Raw genomic sequence first — 21,520 nt, forward strand, 5'->3', positions numbered from 1 at the left:
TTTGAAGTGGGGCAAACCAAGAGGTGATCCCCGGGCAGGTTCAAGCAGTCTACACCGGCAGACCCACGTTGACTTGGCCCACTGAGTCCGTCTTTCACTCCCCACTTTAGATCGCTTTGTTGCGGAGCACTTATTGTGGACTTTTCGGATATCAGTGTACACAAAAAAGAACACAAATCACAACAGGCAGGGATTACGCACACACACACTCTCGCCCTGTGGAAAGGATCCTCTCTGTCGGTACCCAGTAGTGCATTATCGCTGTTCTGCTAAATTGAATGAGCCGCAGTAGTTGGATATGCAGACACACACACACTTACACACACAGCCTCAGCTTCCCCAGGGCACAGCTGCCACTCCAATGGGCTTTTATGTCTCAGCTGTGTGTGTGTGTGTGTGTGTGTGTGTGTGTGTGTGTGTGTGTGTGTGTGTGTGTGTGTGTGTGTGTGTTGATGCACTGCAATGTGTGTGTGCGTGCGTGCGCATGCACACACACACACACACACACACACCTTGGACATAAAAGCCCATAGGAGTGTGCGTGCGCGTGTGTGTGTTGATGCAATGCCACACCTGTGCGTACAGTAACGGACCCAACAAGCATAACTGTCGCTCCTCATCCCGGTGCGGCCCGCAGCAGCCAGTGTGTGGAGAGGAAGGAGACCCCCGACGTCTTCTTCTGCTGCTGCGAGGGCAACATGTGCAACAAGCACTTCCTGTACGCCCCCAACAGCCAGCAGCCCCAGAGCGAGTCCCACCGGCAGTTCACCGCCTACAGTAGGTCCACACACGCAGTATCAAACCGTGGCCTGTATAGTTTTTTTATGATTCATTAGACACACACAGACACAGACTCAGATACGCGCACACACACAATTACATACACACACACACACACACACACCTGTAAAAATGTTAAGTAATCGCAGGATATTTCTGTGAGTTTACAAATCTTTTTGTATTGTATTCCGTGGAAGGTGTTTATTTATCGACGTACATACTAGGGATGTCACGAGAACCGATACTTCGGTACCAAGTCGATACGACAATTCTAGAAATGTGACGGTACTCGTTTTTTTACTCGACACGGGCAGCAAATACATTTAAGTGTTGTAGTCGGCCGTTAAATGCCAAAGGAACACGGAAGATGCCAACTGCAGCCTCAGCAAGTGCGACAGCTCCGCCTGACTCGTCAAAAAAAAAAGAATAGGAAGAGTCGTGTCTGGAAGTACTTTGCGTCTGGAACGCTGCGCCGACTGTTTCAGACGGGATCCTTTTCAATGTTGCGCTTCTAAGCACGCATGGTACGACTGTGTGCGGCATCACTTACTTGATGTTGTTTTGATTGAAGATCGCCAGGTTGTAGTGGGTGCGGCCGTGAATGAACGTGTGTGTGTGTGTGTGTGTGTGTGTGTGTGTGTGTGTGTGTGTGTGTGTGTGTGTGTGTGTGTGTGTGTGTGTGTGTGTGTGTGTGTGTGTGTGTGTTGCGAGCGTATGCGATTTCAAAGTAACAAACCAACTCAAAGCCGATGCATGCATCCAAAACTATTCGTTCAAAACCAAAAAAACAAATCAAAAACATCGCGTCGCTTATTCGCTTCAAATACTTTCCTTAATTTTCAAAACTTGGGAATTAATACGGCGCGGTTGAAAACGATGTTGGCATCTCCTGTGGCTGCCCTGCGTTATATTACTTAATATTACATTGGAAGTTATGTTTTAAACCCCGCCATGCACGCAAGTGTAAACGAGCAGCATAGCTGCATGACTGCCTGCTTTCAGCGCGTATTATTGTTATTTTTTTATTATTATTGTTATTTTTAACAATTTGATATTTTTAATTAGTCATTGAAGGCTACATGCCAGTGCCAATGTTTCTGTAATGTTCAAATGTTTTTAATAAATTAGTGTATGTTGAAGTGAATCGGATTTATTGTTTTTGTTTTTTACCGTGGTATCGAATTGGGTATCGAGAATCGTAGAATTTCACTGGTATTGGTATCGACTACTAAATTTCTGGTATCGTGACATCCCTAGTACATAATGACCGTCGAACAGAGAGACAGACGGACGGATAGTTTAAGATACGAACCAGTAAAACATAACCAGGCAAGGGCTCCGTAAAGGGAAGGGCTCCGTAAAGGGAAGGTCTCCTGGTGGCTCCCCGGCCTCAGCTCCCCTCCTGGCACCCCTGCAACCCACCCGGCACACACCCAGGCACCGCTCCCTCTCTCTCCGTCCCTCCAGCGCCAGATCGGGGTTAAATATAGTTCACCCGGCGCCATTATGTTTGACGGATTATGTTGTGTCAAGAGATGAGTTTGCCTCCCCCCCCTCCCCCCTGCAGGACAGCGAGGAGGGAGACACAGTGCTAAGCTGTGTGCTGAGCTGTGTTTAGAGATGCGGTCACACTTCACTGCCGCCGCAATTATCGGTCGTCCCCTCTGGATGACATTTCTCCCTTTGTGTCGTTGTTATCGCTTAGCTTTCTAGATTTGTCTTTCTGTGTTTTTTTTTTTGCTGCTTTCATTCCGATTTCTCTTTTTTTGATTGTGGCGCTTGGAATCCTTCAGCTATTCCTCTTGAATAATGTTGAGATAATAAAATCTCTGCTCTCTCTCTCGTTCTCTCGTTCTCGCTCTCTTGCTCTCTCTCTCTCTCTCTCTCTCTCTCTCTCTCTCTCTCTCTCTGCTGCAGCCACCTCCAATACCTTCTCCCAGAAGCCCCAGCTTTTCAGCACCCTGCTGTACACGCTGGTGCCCATCCCGGGGCTGACGGCCGTGGTACTCTTCTGCTTCTGGATGTGGAGGCAGCACAAGCTGGCCTACCCCGCCGCCCTCGTTCCCACACATGTGAGTACCTGCCCCGGGGGGGGGGGGGGGGGGGGGGACCGTGTCATGACCGTGTACCCCCGGCTCAAGGTGTTGCTCGCTAGAAATTGCACTGCGCTCACTAACGTAGTAAAGACTTGCGCAAATACGCAAAACAATTAGAGAAGAGGTACTAACACAAGTTTTTTAGGTATGGTTATTTTTGTGGTTTGGTTTTTTCATTGACTCAAGGGATGTGATGAGAGTCCGGTCCATTCATTAACACGTGCTCACGTCTTCCTGTGGGGCCATAGCTCTTTAGATGTAAGAGCCCTGCGCCCCTTCAGCAAGGGCAGAGGGCCTTGCGTGTGTTTGCTGGTTGTGTTTGTGGAGACCCAGGACTAGGGATCGACCGATATGGATTTTTTTGGGCCAATACAGATTTTTTTGTCATCAGCCTTAGCCGAAGGCCGATACGCCGATACCGATCTTCTCGAGACGATATTTGGAGCCGATACTGCTTTTGCTCTTTAAATTTACATCATAAAAATGACAATGATAATAACAAATGTTACAAGTCTCAATTTTAAAAAAAATTAAGAAAATAAAATAAAAAAACACCGTAAAAAAGGCAAATATCGGCCGATAATATCGGCCCGCCGGTATATATTGGTCGATCACTAGCCAGGACGCTTGGTGGGGCTTTAGAGAGTATCAGGGTGTAGTGGATGTTGTTTGCGCAACACTGGGTCAAATGCAAGAACTGGATCTTGCATCTCGTACAGGTGGGCCCCTTCAGATTCAGAAAAAGCGTAGGAAACCCTATACGCCCCCAAAAAAATTTATATAAAAGAAAAGAAAACGCGAATTACCTATTTAACTAATTGAAGTCCTCCTTTCAGATATCGCTGAAAGAAAACCTGATGCAAAACTTGACATAATATTTAGCATTGTCAAAAGCATAGCATCAGAGCACCTGCTAAGGTATAGGAGAGGGAAATAAAGACTGCTAAATGCTATGTGTGCTAAAGGCTGTACTCACTGACATCGATGCCAAAAGATGGCTTGGTGGACTTGTTGATATTACTACTGCGAACCAAAAATATGAATCATGTCATGTTTAATATTATTGACGTTCTGAAGAGTAGGCTTTAATGCATGACGGTTTGGGCAAGCGCATACAGCAAGCAGCCCAAAGGACTGTGGTAGTTTGCATGCATTTAATTTCAGTTTCAGTAGATCGGCGTTGATGAAGTGGAAATTCAGAGTTGAGATTCGTAACACATAGGGCCTTTTGTGTGAGTGTGTGTGCACCTCAGATAAACCCAATGCAAATATCTCCAACATAGTATCATTGAAGTATCAGTCCATCAGCCAAGAGCTGCACGGCCAAAGACTTGATGCAACACGACCCGCGTGTGTTTTGTCTTTATATCAGTTATTCCTTATACACTTATATACTTACGTATTCTAATTAACACTATTAGACCCAATACAATTGTAAACGTATTCATCAGTCAAAGCCATGAAATAGTAATCTTTTGGCCAAAACGTTGTTTGTTTGCTTTTGCCAACTTGTACGTGATTAATTGAACAAGTCTAGACCACTCCTAGATGTGATGCGTGCCTCAGAGAGAATTCTAAATGCAACGGTTTTTGTTGAATGCAAAAATTCCTCTTAAAACAGGCGTACAAACGAGTTAAGCACACATGTGTGTGCGTCTGGCTGACGGCCGTTGTTAGTCATGGTTTATGATAATTGTTATAATGAATATGATTATGAGGATTGTTCTGAACTGAAAGGAAAGGGCTGGTGTTTTAAAAGACAGTTGGATGTTTGCACCAAAAGACAAGCAACCATGCAGAGGTTGTCAGCGTGTATAACAGTTAGACACCGGCCTCCATAGCGGCCTGAACACTGAAAGGGACTCCTTCTCTGGGTCATTTAGTGCTTAGCAGCTTATGTTAGCAGCTAACATACAACAACAGCAGAAAATAAACTACAACAAACCAGCGACGCAAACAATAAAGGCATGCCGGGGTTGTCCTGTGTGCTCGGATTGAAACTGTTGAACAAAGAAACAACCTTCTGGCAGAACGTTTTATTCTCATCATTTGGAAAAGCTGACTAGTAGCCAGAGAGGGAGAAGAGGGGGGCTTTGCGTCGCTGGGAGCCATTTTAGTTCCATCCCAGCTAACGGAAGAGGAATCAGTGCAGCCGTTGCATTATTGATGAGGCCTTTATGGCGGCAAACGGTGATAAACCGAGGGGCCTCGGAGCGCTACATGCAAGGACGAGTGTGGGCCGAGTGGCTGTAAAGACAAGAGAGAGGAAGGCAAGCCATTTTCTACTTCAGCTTTTGTTGAGTGTGTGCGTCGTGTGTCGTTTCTGTTTAGCGTTTTCCACCAAGCGTGATAACGGAAGGGGAAAGACACCAGCGCGCGCAAAAGAAAAGCCGCCAGATGAAAAATACGCACACCCACCAAAAAAAGGCTAATGGTTTGGATTTGGTTTTGGTAACATTGGAGGGTAACCCCCCCGGATTGCGGTACTCGTGGTTCGGCCCGTTTCATCGGCCACGTTGCTGACTGGTTTCCCCGTTCGCGGCAAAACCAGTCAGTCAACGGCGTCATTCTTCACCGTTAGTTTTACGTTAGTTTTACACAGTATACATTCATATGTTCCCTGCTGTCTGTAATTCACACGAATAATTTGGTAGCATGTGTGTGAATGTGTTTCATTGATATATTGTTGGACGTTTTTATCAAGTATAAACTATTATTAAGTTTATTTATGTGAATTGAATATTATTGTTGGTCTCTCATATTAGTCAGCTGGCGCTGCGGTATGAAACCCGTTCATACCGCATCATTAACGCGGTTGTCATGCCAATGATTGACACTGCAGAAGTTCCTTTGCCCGAGCACACAACCTCACACTCACTCCAGCTCTCATTGTCTCCCGCACACAATGGAACAGAAAACCCCAATAACGACCCTGTTTGCCTCTTCTTCTTCCCCTCCTCCTCCTCCTCCTCTTCAAATAGCACGCCTTTCACATAATGGTTGAGGTAAGAGCAGCTTGATTCCAGTCTCCCCCCTCTCCCCCCCCCCCCCCCCCCCCCCCCCCACCCCCATCCCCCTCGTCGTAACTGGACCAGTTTTATAATAAGTCACAGTTTTGCCTAGTTCTGTGTTAAAGGCTCAGTGGTTGTAGATCCTGATGTGCTCCCCTCGCCCCCTCCTGCTCCTCAATGGCTGCTCCTCTCACTTTTGTCTCCGTTTTGAGTCGGAAAAAATACTTTCCTGTTTCCCCCCTGTGTGTGTCTAGACATGTCAAGTGTGCGTGTGTGTGTCTGTGTGTGTGTGTTGACATGTCTGGTATGTGTGTGTGTGTAGATAAGTCACTCACACCCAAACAGGTGTGTGTGTGTGTGTGTGTGTATATAAGTCTAGTGTCACACCCACACTCGCACCCAAGCAGATGTCTGGTGTGTGTGTGTGTGTGTGTATGTGTGATTGTGTGTGTGTGTCTGCCCCGGCTTTATCGCATGGACGTTCTTGTGTGGCGAACATATTGTGTGCATGATGAAATACGCCCCCCCTCCCCACACACCTCAGGTCCTGCTCCCCCCTCCCCCTACCCCCCCCCCCCCCCCAACCCCCCGGCTGGCCCCTGCGATGCCTCTGATTGGTCCGGTCCTTGCGTGACCTAATTTGAGATGACAGCTACCTGCCCCCCCCCCCCGCCCCCCCGTGCGGTGGATTGGTCGGCTGCCCAGAGGAGGAGTTGTAAAACATATGGGGTGGACAGCCCAGCTCTCCACGGGGGGCAGTCTCTCCATCCGGAGGACAGGGAGATATGGCTTATGAATTGTGCATAATATTATGTACAAATTGGAGGTGGGAGGGGTGGGGGGATGTGGAGCACGTTTGTCAAATTAGAAACGGACACTCAACCCGCCCTGGTTCACTTCTACGGGAATAACCAAAAGTGAGGTGTGGAAGTGAATCTCCTCTTTGATGTTCTGGATATCATCTCATCAGCGGTTTCATGCTTTAAAGGTCCCATGACATGCCACCAGGTGTGGTGTGATTAGCCGTTACAAGCTGTTTTGAAAATATCCAGCACACATCTAGGTGGACACGCCCACTTGTGATGTCATAAGGCGCAGATTTCCAAAACGGCTTGTGACGGCTAATCACACCACACCTGGTGGCATGTCGCCTTTAAGCTCAGACGTAAGATGTGAGCGAAGGGCAACATTTCCTTGCGAAGGCCATGTACAAGGAAACACTGACATAACATGTTGTTGTCATCACAGGAACGCTATGTTAGAGTAACGCTGGCGATCACACTAAGAAGGGTGGGATGTGAACTCATGGGTCGCAGTCCTGAACAGAAAGACATCTCTGGAAGCGGGGTGTGTGTCTGGGCTGTGTGCTGAGCCCAGGCTCTGATGCGGCCGATGCAGCAGTAACCCGATGAGGATGATGACGACGAAGAGGAGGGCGAGTTGGGGGGGGGTGGGTGGGGAGGTTTGGATGAGTGAGTTCGACTTCCCAAACCCCTCCTCCCCCCACACCCTATCTCACACTCCCCCTACCCTCCATTCCACCCAATGCCCCGTTTCCTGTGGTCTGCTGACTCAATGCAACCCGGCGTGGAACCTGCAACCGGACCCACGGATCCGATGGCCCCCCCGGGGGAGAAGATCAGGAGGGCTCGGGGGCGTTTGAAACCCGGCCCCGGGGCGCATATACCAGACGGCGCTCACATATGTCCCACCGTCCGGGAGGAGGAGGAGGATGGAGGGGGAGTGTAGTGTGCATTTTCAGATCAAGGCTGGAGAGTTCAAGAAAGTCGGATCACTTCTGACGGTATGTACAGGGATTCGTTCCCCCAATTCTATGAGCTCCATTCTGTTTCCCTCGGCAGATCGGTCCGGCCTTGATCACGGTGAAAGCCACATTTTGAGAGTGGAGCAATCGACTTAGCAATCAAAACAGTTTCCTTTATCACAAATAGACTGAATAACGGCAATAATGTCACAACAACATGAACAGAACGCACGCAATTCTTTGATAATTCGAAAATGTTTTGTGCTTCACTTTCAACCGGATTCGGCGAGAGCTAAGAAAGCCATGGCTCACTCTGATTGGCTGGAGGGTTTAGAACAAGGCCTTAAAGGACAATTCTGGTATTTTGAAAATTGAGCCCCCTTTCTGGTTTGTCTAGGATGAAATAGAGTGGTTGACACCGACATTTTGACTATTGTTCCTGTCTCTGGCTCATTTCAAATGGCCCCTGCCTGCTTCAGATTGGCAGTCTATGGGCATTCACAAACCTGTCCTTTGAACAACCCTAAACATTCGTATTCAGAAATGTGCAAATCACTGAGTGGTTAGTGGTGTTCGATGATGTTCCAAATCATGTATCGTAGTGAAATACAGTTTCTGTTGGCATTTTGTAAATCCCATTGAAACGGAAACCGAACCGGAAATGGAAATGGGGCTGTTTATGTTTGGGTGTAGTTCCCTCGGTTCTCTGTATCAACAGTAGGGCTAGAACAGAGCAAAAAGACTACAACCAGCCCCTCTTTCCGTTTCTGGTCACCGTGCAATGAGTCTTCCAACAGAAATCGATGGATTTACAAAATACCAAATAAAACACGACAGAAACTGTATTTCGCTACGATACTTGATTTTGAACAAACACCACTAACCTGTTTAGGGATGTTTTAAGGACAGGTTTGTGAGTGCCATTCTGAACCAGGCAGGGGCGATTTGAAATGAGCCAAATACCTGATACAGGAACAATAGTCAAAATGTCGGTGTCAACCACTCTATTTCATCCTAGACCAACCAGAAAGGGGGCTCACACTTTCAGATCAAGGCTGGAGAGTTCAAGGGAGTCGATCACTTCTGACGGTATGTACAGGGATTCGTTCCCCCCCCCCCCCACCCCCTACCCGGGGTACGGACTATAAAGACATCATGGGGCGGCGATTCGGAGCGGATTGGGTTTCCGCAAACGTGACGTTATTCGCCGCCAAGGAAAACAGGATGCCGGGATGAAACGCAAGGAGGGGAAGAACGGGAATGTGATCCGTTTGAATTATATTGGATCAGGGAAAAGTGACAAAACAGGCCGGTGCCCCGCCTGTGGACCCGGAGGGGGGGGGGGTTGTGTGGTCCAGTGTGTTGGGTTTGTGTGATTATGGGATGGAGACAAGAGGGTGGACTTTAATGGTTGGAAACGTTGACAGTGTAGACGACTGAACAGTCCCACCGGTCTTGAATTTGCATTTGTTCGGTTCAGAAGGCAGTTAAACGTTGTTTTTTTTGCGTCAAATACGCACGTGAGCTGTTGAATGATATCAGGATGTCACGATGATGTCCCAAGCTGTCAAAAGTCGGTTGTTATTTGAAAGCGTCTTTCACTTTTTCAAAGTACGGCAGACAAAAGCACTGTGGAACAAGCAGCCAATATCTGCGACCCAAGGATCGCATTTTCGCTTCCGCCAGCTTGTGAATGCTCTTCTGTGTTTTGCTTGAGGCTACCACAGACTCGACTCATTTGACGTTGTAATATTGTTCGACATGGTTAAGCCAGCCTTGTGAGACATCCCGATCCTATGAGCTCCACTCTAAGCTGAAGCAAACAGGCAGGGAATCTAACCTGCAGTCCATAGCTTGCCAAACCAAGGCCTGCATGTCACGCCATGCGAAGAGGGCAGAATTGTGAATAACTTTCACCCATCCCCCCCCCCATGTTGCAGCCCCTCTTTGGCCCACACTGGACGCCTATGTTGGGGCACAAACAATCTGCTGACCATCAAACCTCTCTCTCTGTCTCTATCTGTCTCTCTCTCTGCCTCTCTCTGTCTCTCTCTTTCTCTGTCTGTCTCTTTCTCTCTCTCTCTGTCTCTGTCTCTCTGTCTCTCTCTGTCTCTCTCTGTCTCTCTCCATCTTTGTCTCTCTGTCCCTCTCGCTCTCTCTGTCTCTCTCACTGTCTCTCCCTGTCTCTGTTTCTGTCTCTCTGTCTCTGTCTCTCTCCATCTTTGTCGCTCTGTCTCTGTCTCTCTCCATCTCTGTCTCTCCGTCTCTCTGTATCTCTCTGTCTATCTCCATCATTGTCTCTCTGTCTCTCTCTGTATCTCTCTGTCTCTCTCCATCTTTGTCTCTCTTTCTCTCTCTGTATCTCTGGTTCTCTCCATCATTGTCTCTCACTGTGCCTCCCTCTCTCTCCTTCTGTCTCTCTGTCTCTCTGCATCTCTCTCTCTGTATCTCTCTTTGTATCTCTCTCTCCCTCCATCATTGTCTCTCGCTATGCCTCCCTCTCTCTCCTTCCGTCTCTCTCTCTCTCTCTTTATCTCTCTCTGCCCCAGGACCCCGGGCCTTCTCCCCCGTCCCCCATAATGGCCCAACGGCCCCTGCAGCTGGTGGAGGTGAAGGCCAGGGGCCGATTCGGCTGCGTGTGGAAGGCGCGGCTCCTCAGCGAATATGTGGCCGTCAAGATCTTCCCCATTCAGGTACTGGTCAGCCCCGCCCAAACATTACAGTATAACCTCATGTTATCTGGTCCCTGCAGGAATCAGCCAGCCTGGTAGCCTGGAAATCCAGACCCACATCTAGAAAGCTGTAGGGTCTGGCAACGAGTAATGAAAATGGCCCAACTCGAGGGGCGGCACCAAGCAAGCATTTGAAAATATCAGGGCACGCAATTGGATAACACTACGACCAATCAGAAGAATACAAGGGGTGACGTATCCAGACAAGAGGAGCTAAACAATAGATAAGACTCTTGCCGTATCCGGTAAAACAGCAACACTTTTGCCCGCATATATCAGATACACCGATGTGATTGGTTAATATTCTGGGCCAGGGGAATCAGGTTGTGAGTATATTGGTCGTTCCCAGAGTGACTCACTGAGCAAATTCAAATTGTGCTCTCGCGAGCACAGGGTACCATTTCCAGTCATTTCCATAACCAATCCCAGTGAAACTAGCACAAGCTGGCAGTACTGCGACAAATCTGACCATCCGTTGCACGTTCCCGTGAGTTTGACCCATGAGTGCACTTCCTTAAACAAGATGTCATGGCTTTTTACCAATGCACTTATTTAGGAACGTCAGGAATATATGCCTATGTTCAATGCATCTCTTTTACCAGTTCACCTATTTACCAAAATATTGACCAAATGTTTTGCACCATTGCAGAGGAAAGTTTCAGAGAATATTATAATCCATTTGCTAACATTACAGAGGACATTTTTGAGAACTGCTGCAAAATGAAGCATAGTTGGTGACTATAATCACAAAAGGTAGAGAAAAAAGCATTGATTATTATATTATTATGCAATAATAGCACTAGGTAAGTCTATATAATCACCCCTTCCCAGCCCTTTTTCCTGTATTGATTAAAATAAACTTGAATTCAGTTCAATGCTCTTAGAGAAGCAAATCTACTTATTTTTTTACCTTTTGCTCTCTCTCACCTATCTCTTGCCCCCTTTCTCTCTCACCTCCCCTCTTTTTTTCTCCCTCTCTCCCCCCTTTATGTCTCCCACCCTGTCTCCCACCCTCTCCCTGTCTCTCTGTTCCCCCCTCTTTCTCCCCCCTCCTTTCTCTCTTCCTCTCTCTGTCTGTCTGTCTGCGTCTCCCCCCACTCCTCCCTGTCCCAGGACAAGCTGTCATGGCAGAACGAGTATGACATCTACAGCGTGAGCGGCATGAAGCACGACAACATCCTGCACTTCATGGGCATGGAGAAGAGGAACAACAACATGGCCATGGAGCTCTGGCTCATCACCGACTACCACGAGAGGGTACGCACACACGCACACAGACAGACAGACAGACAGACAGACAGACAGACAGACAGACAGACACACACACACACACACACACACACACACACACACACACACACACACACACACACACACACACACACACACACACACACACACACACACAGACTATAGCTCCCAACCAGAGCAGTGGTTCAAGTTCAAGCTCCTAAGACAGTGGTTGTCGGGTCGATTCTCCCGACACGGTTTGTTTTGGCAGCACAAACAAAAGGATGTGGGGTCCTTGAGCAACACTCGATGCGCACTCAGGGCTGTTTGCATGGCAGTGTTTCAGTGTTCCTGGGTGCCTCTGTGTGAAAGGCGGGGTCCTTCGCACCACACTGTCTGTGTTTCCTATAAGACATCAGGGGTCAGCCACCAGATCCCCAGCAGGAAGGATAGCAAAGACTGAATGCGGCCTTCAGTCTTTGTGATTCATTAAAGGTGCCGTGACATACCACCAGGTGTGGTGTGATTAGCCTTTACAAGCTGTTTTGGAAATCTGCCCCTTATAACATCAAAAGGGGCAGAAAGTGGGCGTGTCCACCTAGATGTGTGCTGGATAGATCAGTCTACCATCCTACCCAGTGGACTGTAGCAAACGTTGCTCATCCATCCGTCACACATCTAGGTGGACATGCCCACACAAGGGGCTGATTTCCAAAACGGCTTGTAACGGCTAATCACACCCTAATCAACCCATAGAATTTGTATCCTTTTGATATATTGATAAAACATTGATTGAATGATTAGTGGGTGGGTTTGCCTTTTTTATATATAATAAAGTGATGATTAATCGTGTTAGACTCTGATGTAACGTGGAATAATCAAACTCTGTAAGATATTGTAAACAGTATGATAATGTAAACATGACTGTAAGGTTTCATGGACAGGGATCAGTGTGTTTGAGTGCCCTCTAGTGGCTGAATGTTGCCACTAGAATAGTGAAAGGCGAACGTCATAACCTCAGTGTCCACCATCATTGTTATTATTAACTACGTTTTCCAGGAAGTTGAGAAAGAATTTTACTGTAGTTATTATTCTCTATTGAAGTTGCTATTGAGCATTCTTACAACCTGGCAATTTCAGTTTTCATTAAATCATTACAAACGTTTCACATCTCAAGATTCCTGTCATTTTGCCTGGATTGGCCCTCTGGAGTGACTCTCGTTTCTGAAGCCTCTGATATCAGCCCCTGCTCGCCAACCTTGGGCCCTGAGAAACTGAGAGATTGTTCGAAACCACCGTCCTCCTCCAGGAAATGATTACAAGCGTAATGTCCTACATTCTAAGGAATCTTGTGAATCACAGAATAAAACGCAGATAGAAATCAGTTTGAACAGCCATGTTAACCAGCCTTGTAGGTAGAAGCGGCAGATTCAATTTTTTTACAAAACAAATAGTGATGTGTCTTCTGGGAGAACTGCAGGAAAATGAGGTCTGAGGTTGACTAGCCAGGACAGGACAGGGAAAACCGGGACTCTAGGAAAATCGGGAAGGTTGAAAACAAAAAAAAAAAAAAAAACAGTATGGGCTTCAACGTGCGTTCTGTGTGATTTGTCAAATTCCCTCGTGCACACACAACAGTTTTCAACATATAGTCCACAACCTACACAACAAGGTGTCATTAGTGTACACTAGAGGGAGATTTATCAACCATGCTGTGGAATGCTCCGTTCACTTGCATTGCTTCCCGATTTCCGGTGGTGAATTATTTTTCAATAATGACCGTTGCTAAGCATATAATGACCACTGTCAAGGAAAGTGGATTTTTTTCACGTCTTTCATATCACTCCACAAGTAGTCTGGTAACTTATCAACCCCAGCGTACTCGGCTGCTAAGCGACGTCAACGTCTTTGGTGGACTATATCTCTGCTGATCAACACTACGAATGCTGGTAACAAATAAATTGTAAAAAGGCACATTGTGTGAAGTTATGCTTTCGTTTTGGCAAGTAGCCGTGTAATAAGCGGGATAATGTGTAGAACGTCACCGTCATTATTGGGAAATAATCCCCTTCAGGGCGAAGCAAGACACCCCTGCTTCGCGTCGGTGTCCTGTTCGCCCTGTCGGGCTTATTTCCCGATAATGACAACGGCATTCTATACATTATCCATTACTTAACCGACGTGCGTCAGCGGGGGAGGATAGATTGCAAAATAAAACACCTACAACCTAAGACAGTCACCATGTCACAACCTAAAACAGTCACCATGTCACAACCTAAGACAGTCACCATGTCACAACCTAAAACAGTCACCATGTCACAACCTAAAACAGTCACCATGTCACAACCTAAAACAGTCACCCCGTCACAACCTAATGCAGTCACCCTGTCACAACCTAAAACAGTCACCATGTCACAACCTAAGACAGTCACCATGTCACAACCTAAAACAGTCACCATGTCACAACCTAAGACAGTCACCATGTCACAACCTAAAACAGTCACCATGTCACAACCTAAGACAGTCACCATGTCACAACCTAAAACAGTCACCATGTCACAACCTTAAACAGTCACCATGTCACAACCTTAAACAGTCACTTTTAGACTCTAAACTAACCACAGCTAACGCTTACAACGTCCCTGCTCTCTCTTCCTCCCTCCCTCCCTCCCTCCCTCCCTCCCTTGCTCCCTCCCTCCCTCCCTCACCCCCCCCAGGGCTCGCTGACGGACTACCTGAAGGCCCACCTGCTGTCGTGGGGCGAGCTGTGTCTGGTGGCCCAGACACTGGCCCGCGGCCTGGCCTACCTCCACGAGGACATCCCCGGGCACCGCGAGGGCCACAAGCCCTCCATCGCACACAGGTACCGGGCCCCAAGCCCCGCTATCACACACAGGTACCGGGCCCCAAGCCCCGCCATCACACACAGGTACCGGGGCCACAAGCCCTCCATCACACAGGTATCGGGGCCACAAGCCCTCCATCGCACACAGGTACCGGGCCCCAAGCCCCGCCATCACACACAGGTATCGGGGCCACAAGCCCTCCATCACACACAGGTACACACACAGGTACCCAAGCTCCACACTCGCTTCAATATTTCATACGGTTCCTGAGGTCATGCGGTAACACTGTGTGTGTGTGTGTGTGTGTGTGTATGTGACCCCCAGGGACATGAAGAGTAAGAATGTGCTGCTGAAGAAGGACCTGACCGCCTGCATCGCCGACTTCGGCCTCGCACTCAAGTTCGAGGCCGGGAAGTCGGCGGGGGACACGCACGGACAGGTGGGAGGGTTGCGGCGCACGCACACACGCACTGGCGCATGTGCACTCTTACACGCACGCATGCACACGCACACACACTCACACACACAGATATTAATACCACCACAGACTAGGGATGTCACGATACCAGAAATGTAGTAGTCGATACCAATACCAGTGAAATTCCACGATTCTCGATACCCAATTCGATACCACGGTCAAAAACAAAACAATAAATCCCATGTACTTTATTTATTAAAAACATTTAAACATTACAAAAAACAGTGGCACTGGCATGTAGCCTTCAAGTAATGAATAAAAATAAACCACTATTAACATTACAAAAAAGAACAGTGGCATGTAGCGTTCAAGTAATAATAATTTAAAAAAAAAAAGAAGACGCGCTGAAAGCAGGCAGTCATGCAGCTATGCGGCTCGCGTTTACACTTGCCTGCATGGCGGGGTTTAAAACATAACTTCCAACCTAATATTAAGTAATATAACGCAGGTGCGCAAGGCAGCCACAGGAGACGCCAACATTGTTTTCAACCGCTCTGTACCGCGCCGTATTAATGACCAAGTTTTGAAAAGAAAAAGTATTTGAAGCGAATAAGCAACACTGTTTTTGATTTGTTTATTTGGCTTTGAACGAATAATTTTGGATGCATGCATCGGCTTTGAGTTGGTTTGTTTACTTTGAAATTGCATACGCTCGCAACACACACGCACACGCGCACGCGCACGCACATTCACCGCCGCACCCACTACAACCTGCAGATCTTCAATCAAAACAACATCAAGTAGGCCTAAGTGATGCCGAACGCAGTCGTACCATGCGTGTTTAGAAGCGCAACATTGAAACGGGTCCCGTCTGAAACAGTCGCGCGGCGCAGCGTTCCAAACGCAAAGTACTTCCAGACACGACTCTTGCTATTTTTTTTATCGACGAGTCGAGGCGGCGCCGTCGCACTCGCTGCAGCTGCAGTTGCCGTCTTCCATGTTCCCGTGTAGGTGTATATGCTGCCCATGTGACGTCCGGAGGAATTGCATCCTCGGTACTAAGAAAAACGAGTACCGTCACGTTTTTTGAATTTTGGTATCGACTTGGTACCGAAGTATCGGTTCTCGTGACATCCCTACCACAGACAACCACACACATGCACACTAACACACATGCTCTCTCCCACACTCACAGGCACACATGCACAACACTAGGGATGTAACAATACACATATTGATATTGAATCGTCCGGTGCAGGGGCCACGATTCTGTGAGCAGCAGAACCGTACGGTTTAATTTATGATTTATAATTAAATTATCTATATATATATACTTAATTGTTGGAGCAACCATAGCGACTACATCAGATACGTTTATGTTTCAAAAGAACGCCTTTATCATTTGTTTCATCTTTATAGCTTCGATATAGCAAGCTAACATTACCGCTTTAGTTAGTTAGGTAACGTTCATAAATTGATCATGAACTTTTGTCTTCAGGTAACATTTGTTAATATTTGATGGGTAAGAATGCTCATGGTCAGCTCACAAGGCACATACTTAGTGATGTACAGAGCAAGGGACGGGCATTTAACCACCGGTACAATTATTTACAATCACACAAATGCTCCCAATAATATTTCAGTCACACAGATTACATTTTGGGAGTATATGCCACCAAAACAATTTAGAGCCCTGCCTGTAAAAACTAACAGTGTTGAAGAGTTTGCCGACAAGTCTCATAGTATTCAGGCTCTGGCCATACAACAGACATGACCACTCATCTGTGCTGACATCAATCCTGTGTGTCTTCTGGAGGAACTAGGTGAATTACCAAAACCCGCAGCAAACGTAGAATAGACAATAAGCAAGTATGTGCAAACTCAGCGATAGCAATGTTTTATTTGTGTCCGATTTACGACCAATAACGCTTTTATTGCTCAGAGTTTACATTCTCTCAGGCCTTTATCTTTTTGTTATGTTAGCAGTTACTTATGTTTATGGTTATTTCTAAACCGGTAATTCATTTTTATTGCAGATCACATTCTCAGGCTTTCATTCAAATGTTCAAGGTACTATTGCATAATGGTTTTATACATTCTAATAAAAGTGAAGAGAGAGCGAGAGGCGAAAGCCTTTTAAGGGGTTTATTACCCGACTCGAAACACAAACGATAAACGCTTGAACCAACAGGGCTCATGAACCAACCTACACTCAATAATAACTAAGAATCTTGTAAATGCTCGGAGACGATAATCTAAAGGCCCTGACACACCAACCAGATTATGACCTGAGTCTGTTAGGTGTGCGCTGTGACCTGAGTCTGCTCGGTGTGTGCTGTGACATGAGTCTGTTCGGTGTGTGCTGTGACCTGAGTCTATTCGGTGTGTGTTGTGACCTGAGTCTGTTTGGTGTGTGTTGTGACCTGAGTCTGTTCGGTGTGTGCTGTGACCTGGGTCTGCTCGGTGTGTGCTGTGCAATTGGCCGTCGTCAAAGCAGTTGGTGTTCTTTTCAGTACATGTTGAATCGGCCATGACCAAATCTGTCTGACCACCGATAATCTGGTTGGTGTGTCAGGGCCTTAACAGTAAAAGCTTCTTCACTGAGGAGTGACACTCCTTCCTGGAGCTGGGGGCGGGACCGGGAACAACGTATGGGCGTGGCTTCAACCCCCACTGGGACACAGCCCCTGTGTTGTTTTGTTTATGTCAACTAACATAGCACTCAGATTGAGAGGTTTCTTATAAACTGGTACATGTTGCCATTCTAGGGAATGTGAATTCTACTCACATTCCTTAGGACATTTATTTGGTTTCATGTTAAGAGAGAGGCCTACTACTGTTTAATGGTTGTACATTCATTTGAATAAATTGTAGGCTGTCAGGCATTTTCTGTTGATGTATTAAACAGTATCAAACCGTGGCCCGGTATAGTTTTTTTATGATTCATTAGACACACACGACACAGACTCAGATACAGATACACACACACACACACATCCAGATACGCGCACACACACACACACAATTACACACACACACGCACACACACACACACACCGAGTCACAGATACACACACATACACACACACAAACTCATAAACAATTGTAGCACACACACAGACAAACCTAGACACACAAACTCACCCACACAACCATAGCACACACACACACACAGACACACAAACCTAGACACACACACACACACAAACTCACACACACACACAAACACCCACCTAGACCCACACACCCACACTCAGACGTGACCCTGTCCCCCGGCCCTTCCCAGGTGGGCACCAGGAGGTACATGGCCCCTGAGGTGCTGGAGGGGGCCATCAACTTCCAGCGGGACTCGTTCCTGCGCATCGACATGTACGCCCTGGGCCTAGTCCTCTGGGAGCTGGCCTCACGCTGCACCGCCGCCGACGGTGAGGCATGCACGCACACACACACACACGCACTGGTGGAGGGACACACACACGGGCAGAGGGACACACACACACACACACACAGACTCACACACACACGCGTGCACACACACACTGGCGAGGGACGCAAACACACACACACACACACACACTGGCGGAGGGACACACACGGGGCGGGGACACACACACACGTTAAAATAGCTGCTACTTACAACAAAAATAACAAACTATCAGCTGGCTTACCTTCATAATAGGTTAATATTAATAATGTTATCCAGGTAACTAATATATCTGATGAGGAAACTGGGGGCATCGATTCATTTATGTATTTCTCATTTGTTATGTTGCTTGAGGTGAACCTTTCTTGAGCCTAGAGCCTTGAGTCTAGATGGTACTCATAAATATTGTCTTAAGTTGGCAGGTGTGCGATATGCTAATGTTTGGCCAATGTTTATTTTTTACTTTTTACACACACACATTTTTTTTGTGTGTGTGTGCGCACTACAGGTCCAGTGGACCAGTACATGCTGCCCTTTGAGGAGGAGGTGGGCCAGCAGCCGTCTCTGGAGGACATCCAGGAGGTGGTGGTGCACAAGAAGCTCCGCCCCCTTCTGCTGGACTGCTGGCACAAGCACCCGGTGAGGCTCCGCCCCTCCTGCACCCTCACCGACCCACGCTGGGGTCCACACACTGGTGTCTGAGTGGCCGGTCCACACACTGGTGTCTGAGGGGCCGGTCCACACCCTGATGTCTGAGGGGCCGGTCCACACACTGGTGTCTGAGGGGCCGGTCCACACCCTGGTGTCTGAGGGGCCGGTCCACACCCTGGTGTCTGAGGGGCCGGTCCACACCCTGGTGTCTGAGGGGCCGGTCCACACACTGGGGTCTGAGGGGCCGGTCCACACCCTGGTGTCTGAGGGGCCGGTCCACACCCTGGTGTCTGAGGGGCCGGTCCACACACTGGTGTCTGAGGGGCCGGTCCACACACTGGGGTCTGAGGGGCTGGTCACCTGCAGCAACAGACGCACACCCCTGTGGAGCAGGGCGGCGTGTTTTAACGCGACCAATGGACTCAAGACGCCAAAGAGGCCTTTTTTAACTATCCCTACTAGGGGTGCAACTGATCACAAAACTCACGGTTCGGATCGTGTCACGGTTTTTGAGTCACGGGTCGGATCATTTTCGGATCAACAACAACAAAAAAGATAAGAAGACAAATGTGACTTAGCTTTCAATTCCTATTTTAGTTTTATTTTCAACATCAACAGTGAATAACAGGCTATTTTAAATAAAATCTTCAAATGTGTAAAAACAAAATAAAGTGAAAAATATGGTAATAATCCTGCTTCCTTTAAGCATAGTAAAAAAAATAATTTTAATTGCTTGTGTCCACATAAAATAAAAACTTTACTCAAGATGTCCATCCAATGTATAAATTAAATATTTTGATATTTTAAAACAATATAAAGTGCAAACTGAGGCATTATTCCTTCTTCTTTTAAACATGGATAGTAAATAAAATAGAAATAGCTTGCCCAATTTGGCAACGCTGCCTGAACGTCCTAAAAAGTAGTCAAATTGAGCCGCAAAAACTGCCCAATCTGGCAACACTGCCTGCACGTCCTCGCGCTACTGCCTCAGCGTAAATCAATGAGACCAACTGAAAACGAAGCCGACATGGAACTTAAACTGTGATTATGAAAAAAGTATAAAGGTAATCGAAACACACAACTTTTATTTTTATTTTTTTGCATAGTCAGCCGATCCGCGGATCCCGTGCGTCCCGAACCGTGATGGTTGAGCCGTACGGATCACGGGTAATCCGTGATCCGTTGCACCACTAATCCCTACGCACAAAAGAAATCTGAAAAAATAAAAAAAACGCCAGTTGTATAACATTGTCAATTAATGACAATTAATAATATTATTATAAGCTGCTATAAGTGCTGGTCTCTCTACAGTACTGTATTATAACCAGTGTGTGCTGGTCTCTCTACAGTGTCATAACCAGTGTGTGCTGGTCTCTCTACAGTGTCATAACCAGTGTGTGCTGGTCTCTCTACAGTACCGTATTATAACCAGTGTGTGCTGGTCTCTCTACCGTATCATAACCAGTGTGTGCTGGTCTCTCTACCGTATTATTACCAGTGTGTGCTGGTCTCTCTACCGTATTATAACCAGTGTGTGCTGGTCTCTCTACCGTATCATAACCAGTGTGTGCTGGTCTCTCTACAGTGTCATAACCAGTGTGTGCTGGTCTCTCTACAGTACCATAACCAGTGTGTGCTGGTCTCTCTACCGTATTATAACCAGTGTGTGCTGGTCTCTCTACAGTACTGTATTATAACCAGTGTGTGCTGGTCTTTCCAGGGCCTGGCCTTGCTGTGTGAGACCATTGAGGACTGCTGGGACCATGAGTCGGAGGCGCGCCTCTCGGCAGGCTGCGTGGAGGAGCGTGTGGGCCAGATGCGGCGCGTGGCCGCGTCCGGCGGCCTGGAGGATATCCTGCCCGTGGTCGCCATGGTGACCAACCTGGACACCGCGCCCAAGGAGTCCAGCATATGACTCCGCCCAGCCCCCCCCCCCCCACTCTTTTGTTTTTAGTGCCGGTCACTACGACTTTCAGGAAGCATCTCCAGGGCTCCGCCCCCAGTGCCCGGCACCCCGCCCCCGGCCGCTCCCTCACATCACGATAGCTAGTTTTCTGATCCGTCTCGTTTGGATCTGAGCGCCCCGAGGAGCTGAACCGTGGAGGAGCGTTCCCTCGATGGCGTACGACTGGATTATTATCGTTTTTTCCCCAGACGACCGTCACTCCTCTCTTGTGTTTGACCAAACGAGTCTTTATTTACACACACACACACACACACACACAAACACACACAGGAAGTTCTTTAACAAAGTCTTCCGGGAGTAATGCGAGAGATTCCTAGCGACGACCCCTGCCTATTTTGGCGGTAGGGATGAATGAAAAAACAATAAGGTTTGACAATAAATGAACAAAACAACAAATAAACAATCAGGGGGACCCCCATGAGAGGTGGGGGTGGATGTTGTTCCCTCGTCGGGTGGATGTACTCCTGGGAGAAACCGAAAGACACCACCGCTACCGATCTGCCAACAGACAATGGCTTTTGAATGTTTTCTAGTGTTTAATGCTGCTGTACATATTGTATTATGGACCCAGTTGTCATGGTAATCAAGCTTATCTCAAGGG

At 47.5% G+C, this 21,520-nt stretch overlaps 1 protein-coding gene across 1 annotated transcript in view; it reads left to right on the forward strand.

The window, feature by feature from the left end:
• Nucleotides 1-20,868, forward strand: part of acvr2ab (activin A receptor type 2Ab) — a gene marked incomplete at its 3' end in the record, with an annotated part of 38,743 nt that extends 17,875 nt beyond the window's left edge. Inside the window, exons 3-12 of the mRNA XM_084487663.1 lie at nucleotides 638-777; nucleotides 2,698-2,852; nucleotides 5,858-5,881; nucleotides 10,202-10,345; nucleotides 11,498-11,641; nucleotides 14,332-14,477; nucleotides 14,785-14,899; nucleotides 18,165-18,303; nucleotides 18,811-18,941; nucleotides 20,674-20,868. Of these exons, the coding sequence (XP_084343789.1) occupies nucleotides 638-777; nucleotides 2,698-2,852; nucleotides 5,858-5,881; nucleotides 10,202-10,345; nucleotides 11,498-11,641; nucleotides 14,332-14,477; nucleotides 14,785-14,899; nucleotides 18,165-18,303; nucleotides 18,811-18,941; nucleotides 20,674-20,868 (1,333 nt within the window). The remainder of the gene's footprint in view (nucleotides 1-637; nucleotides 778-2,697; nucleotides 2,853-5,857; nucleotides 5,882-10,201; nucleotides 10,346-11,497; nucleotides 11,642-14,331; nucleotides 14,478-14,784; nucleotides 14,900-18,164; nucleotides 18,304-18,810; nucleotides 18,942-20,673) is intronic.
• Nucleotides 20,869-21,520: the final 652 nt, after the last annotated feature.

This window comes from Micromesistius poutassou (genome assembly GCF_964030765.1).
Source record: "Micromesistius poutassou genome assembly, chromosome: 24".
Taxonomy (NCBI): Eukaryota; Metazoa; Chordata; class Actinopteri; order Gadiformes; family Gadidae; genus Micromesistius; species Micromesistius poutassou.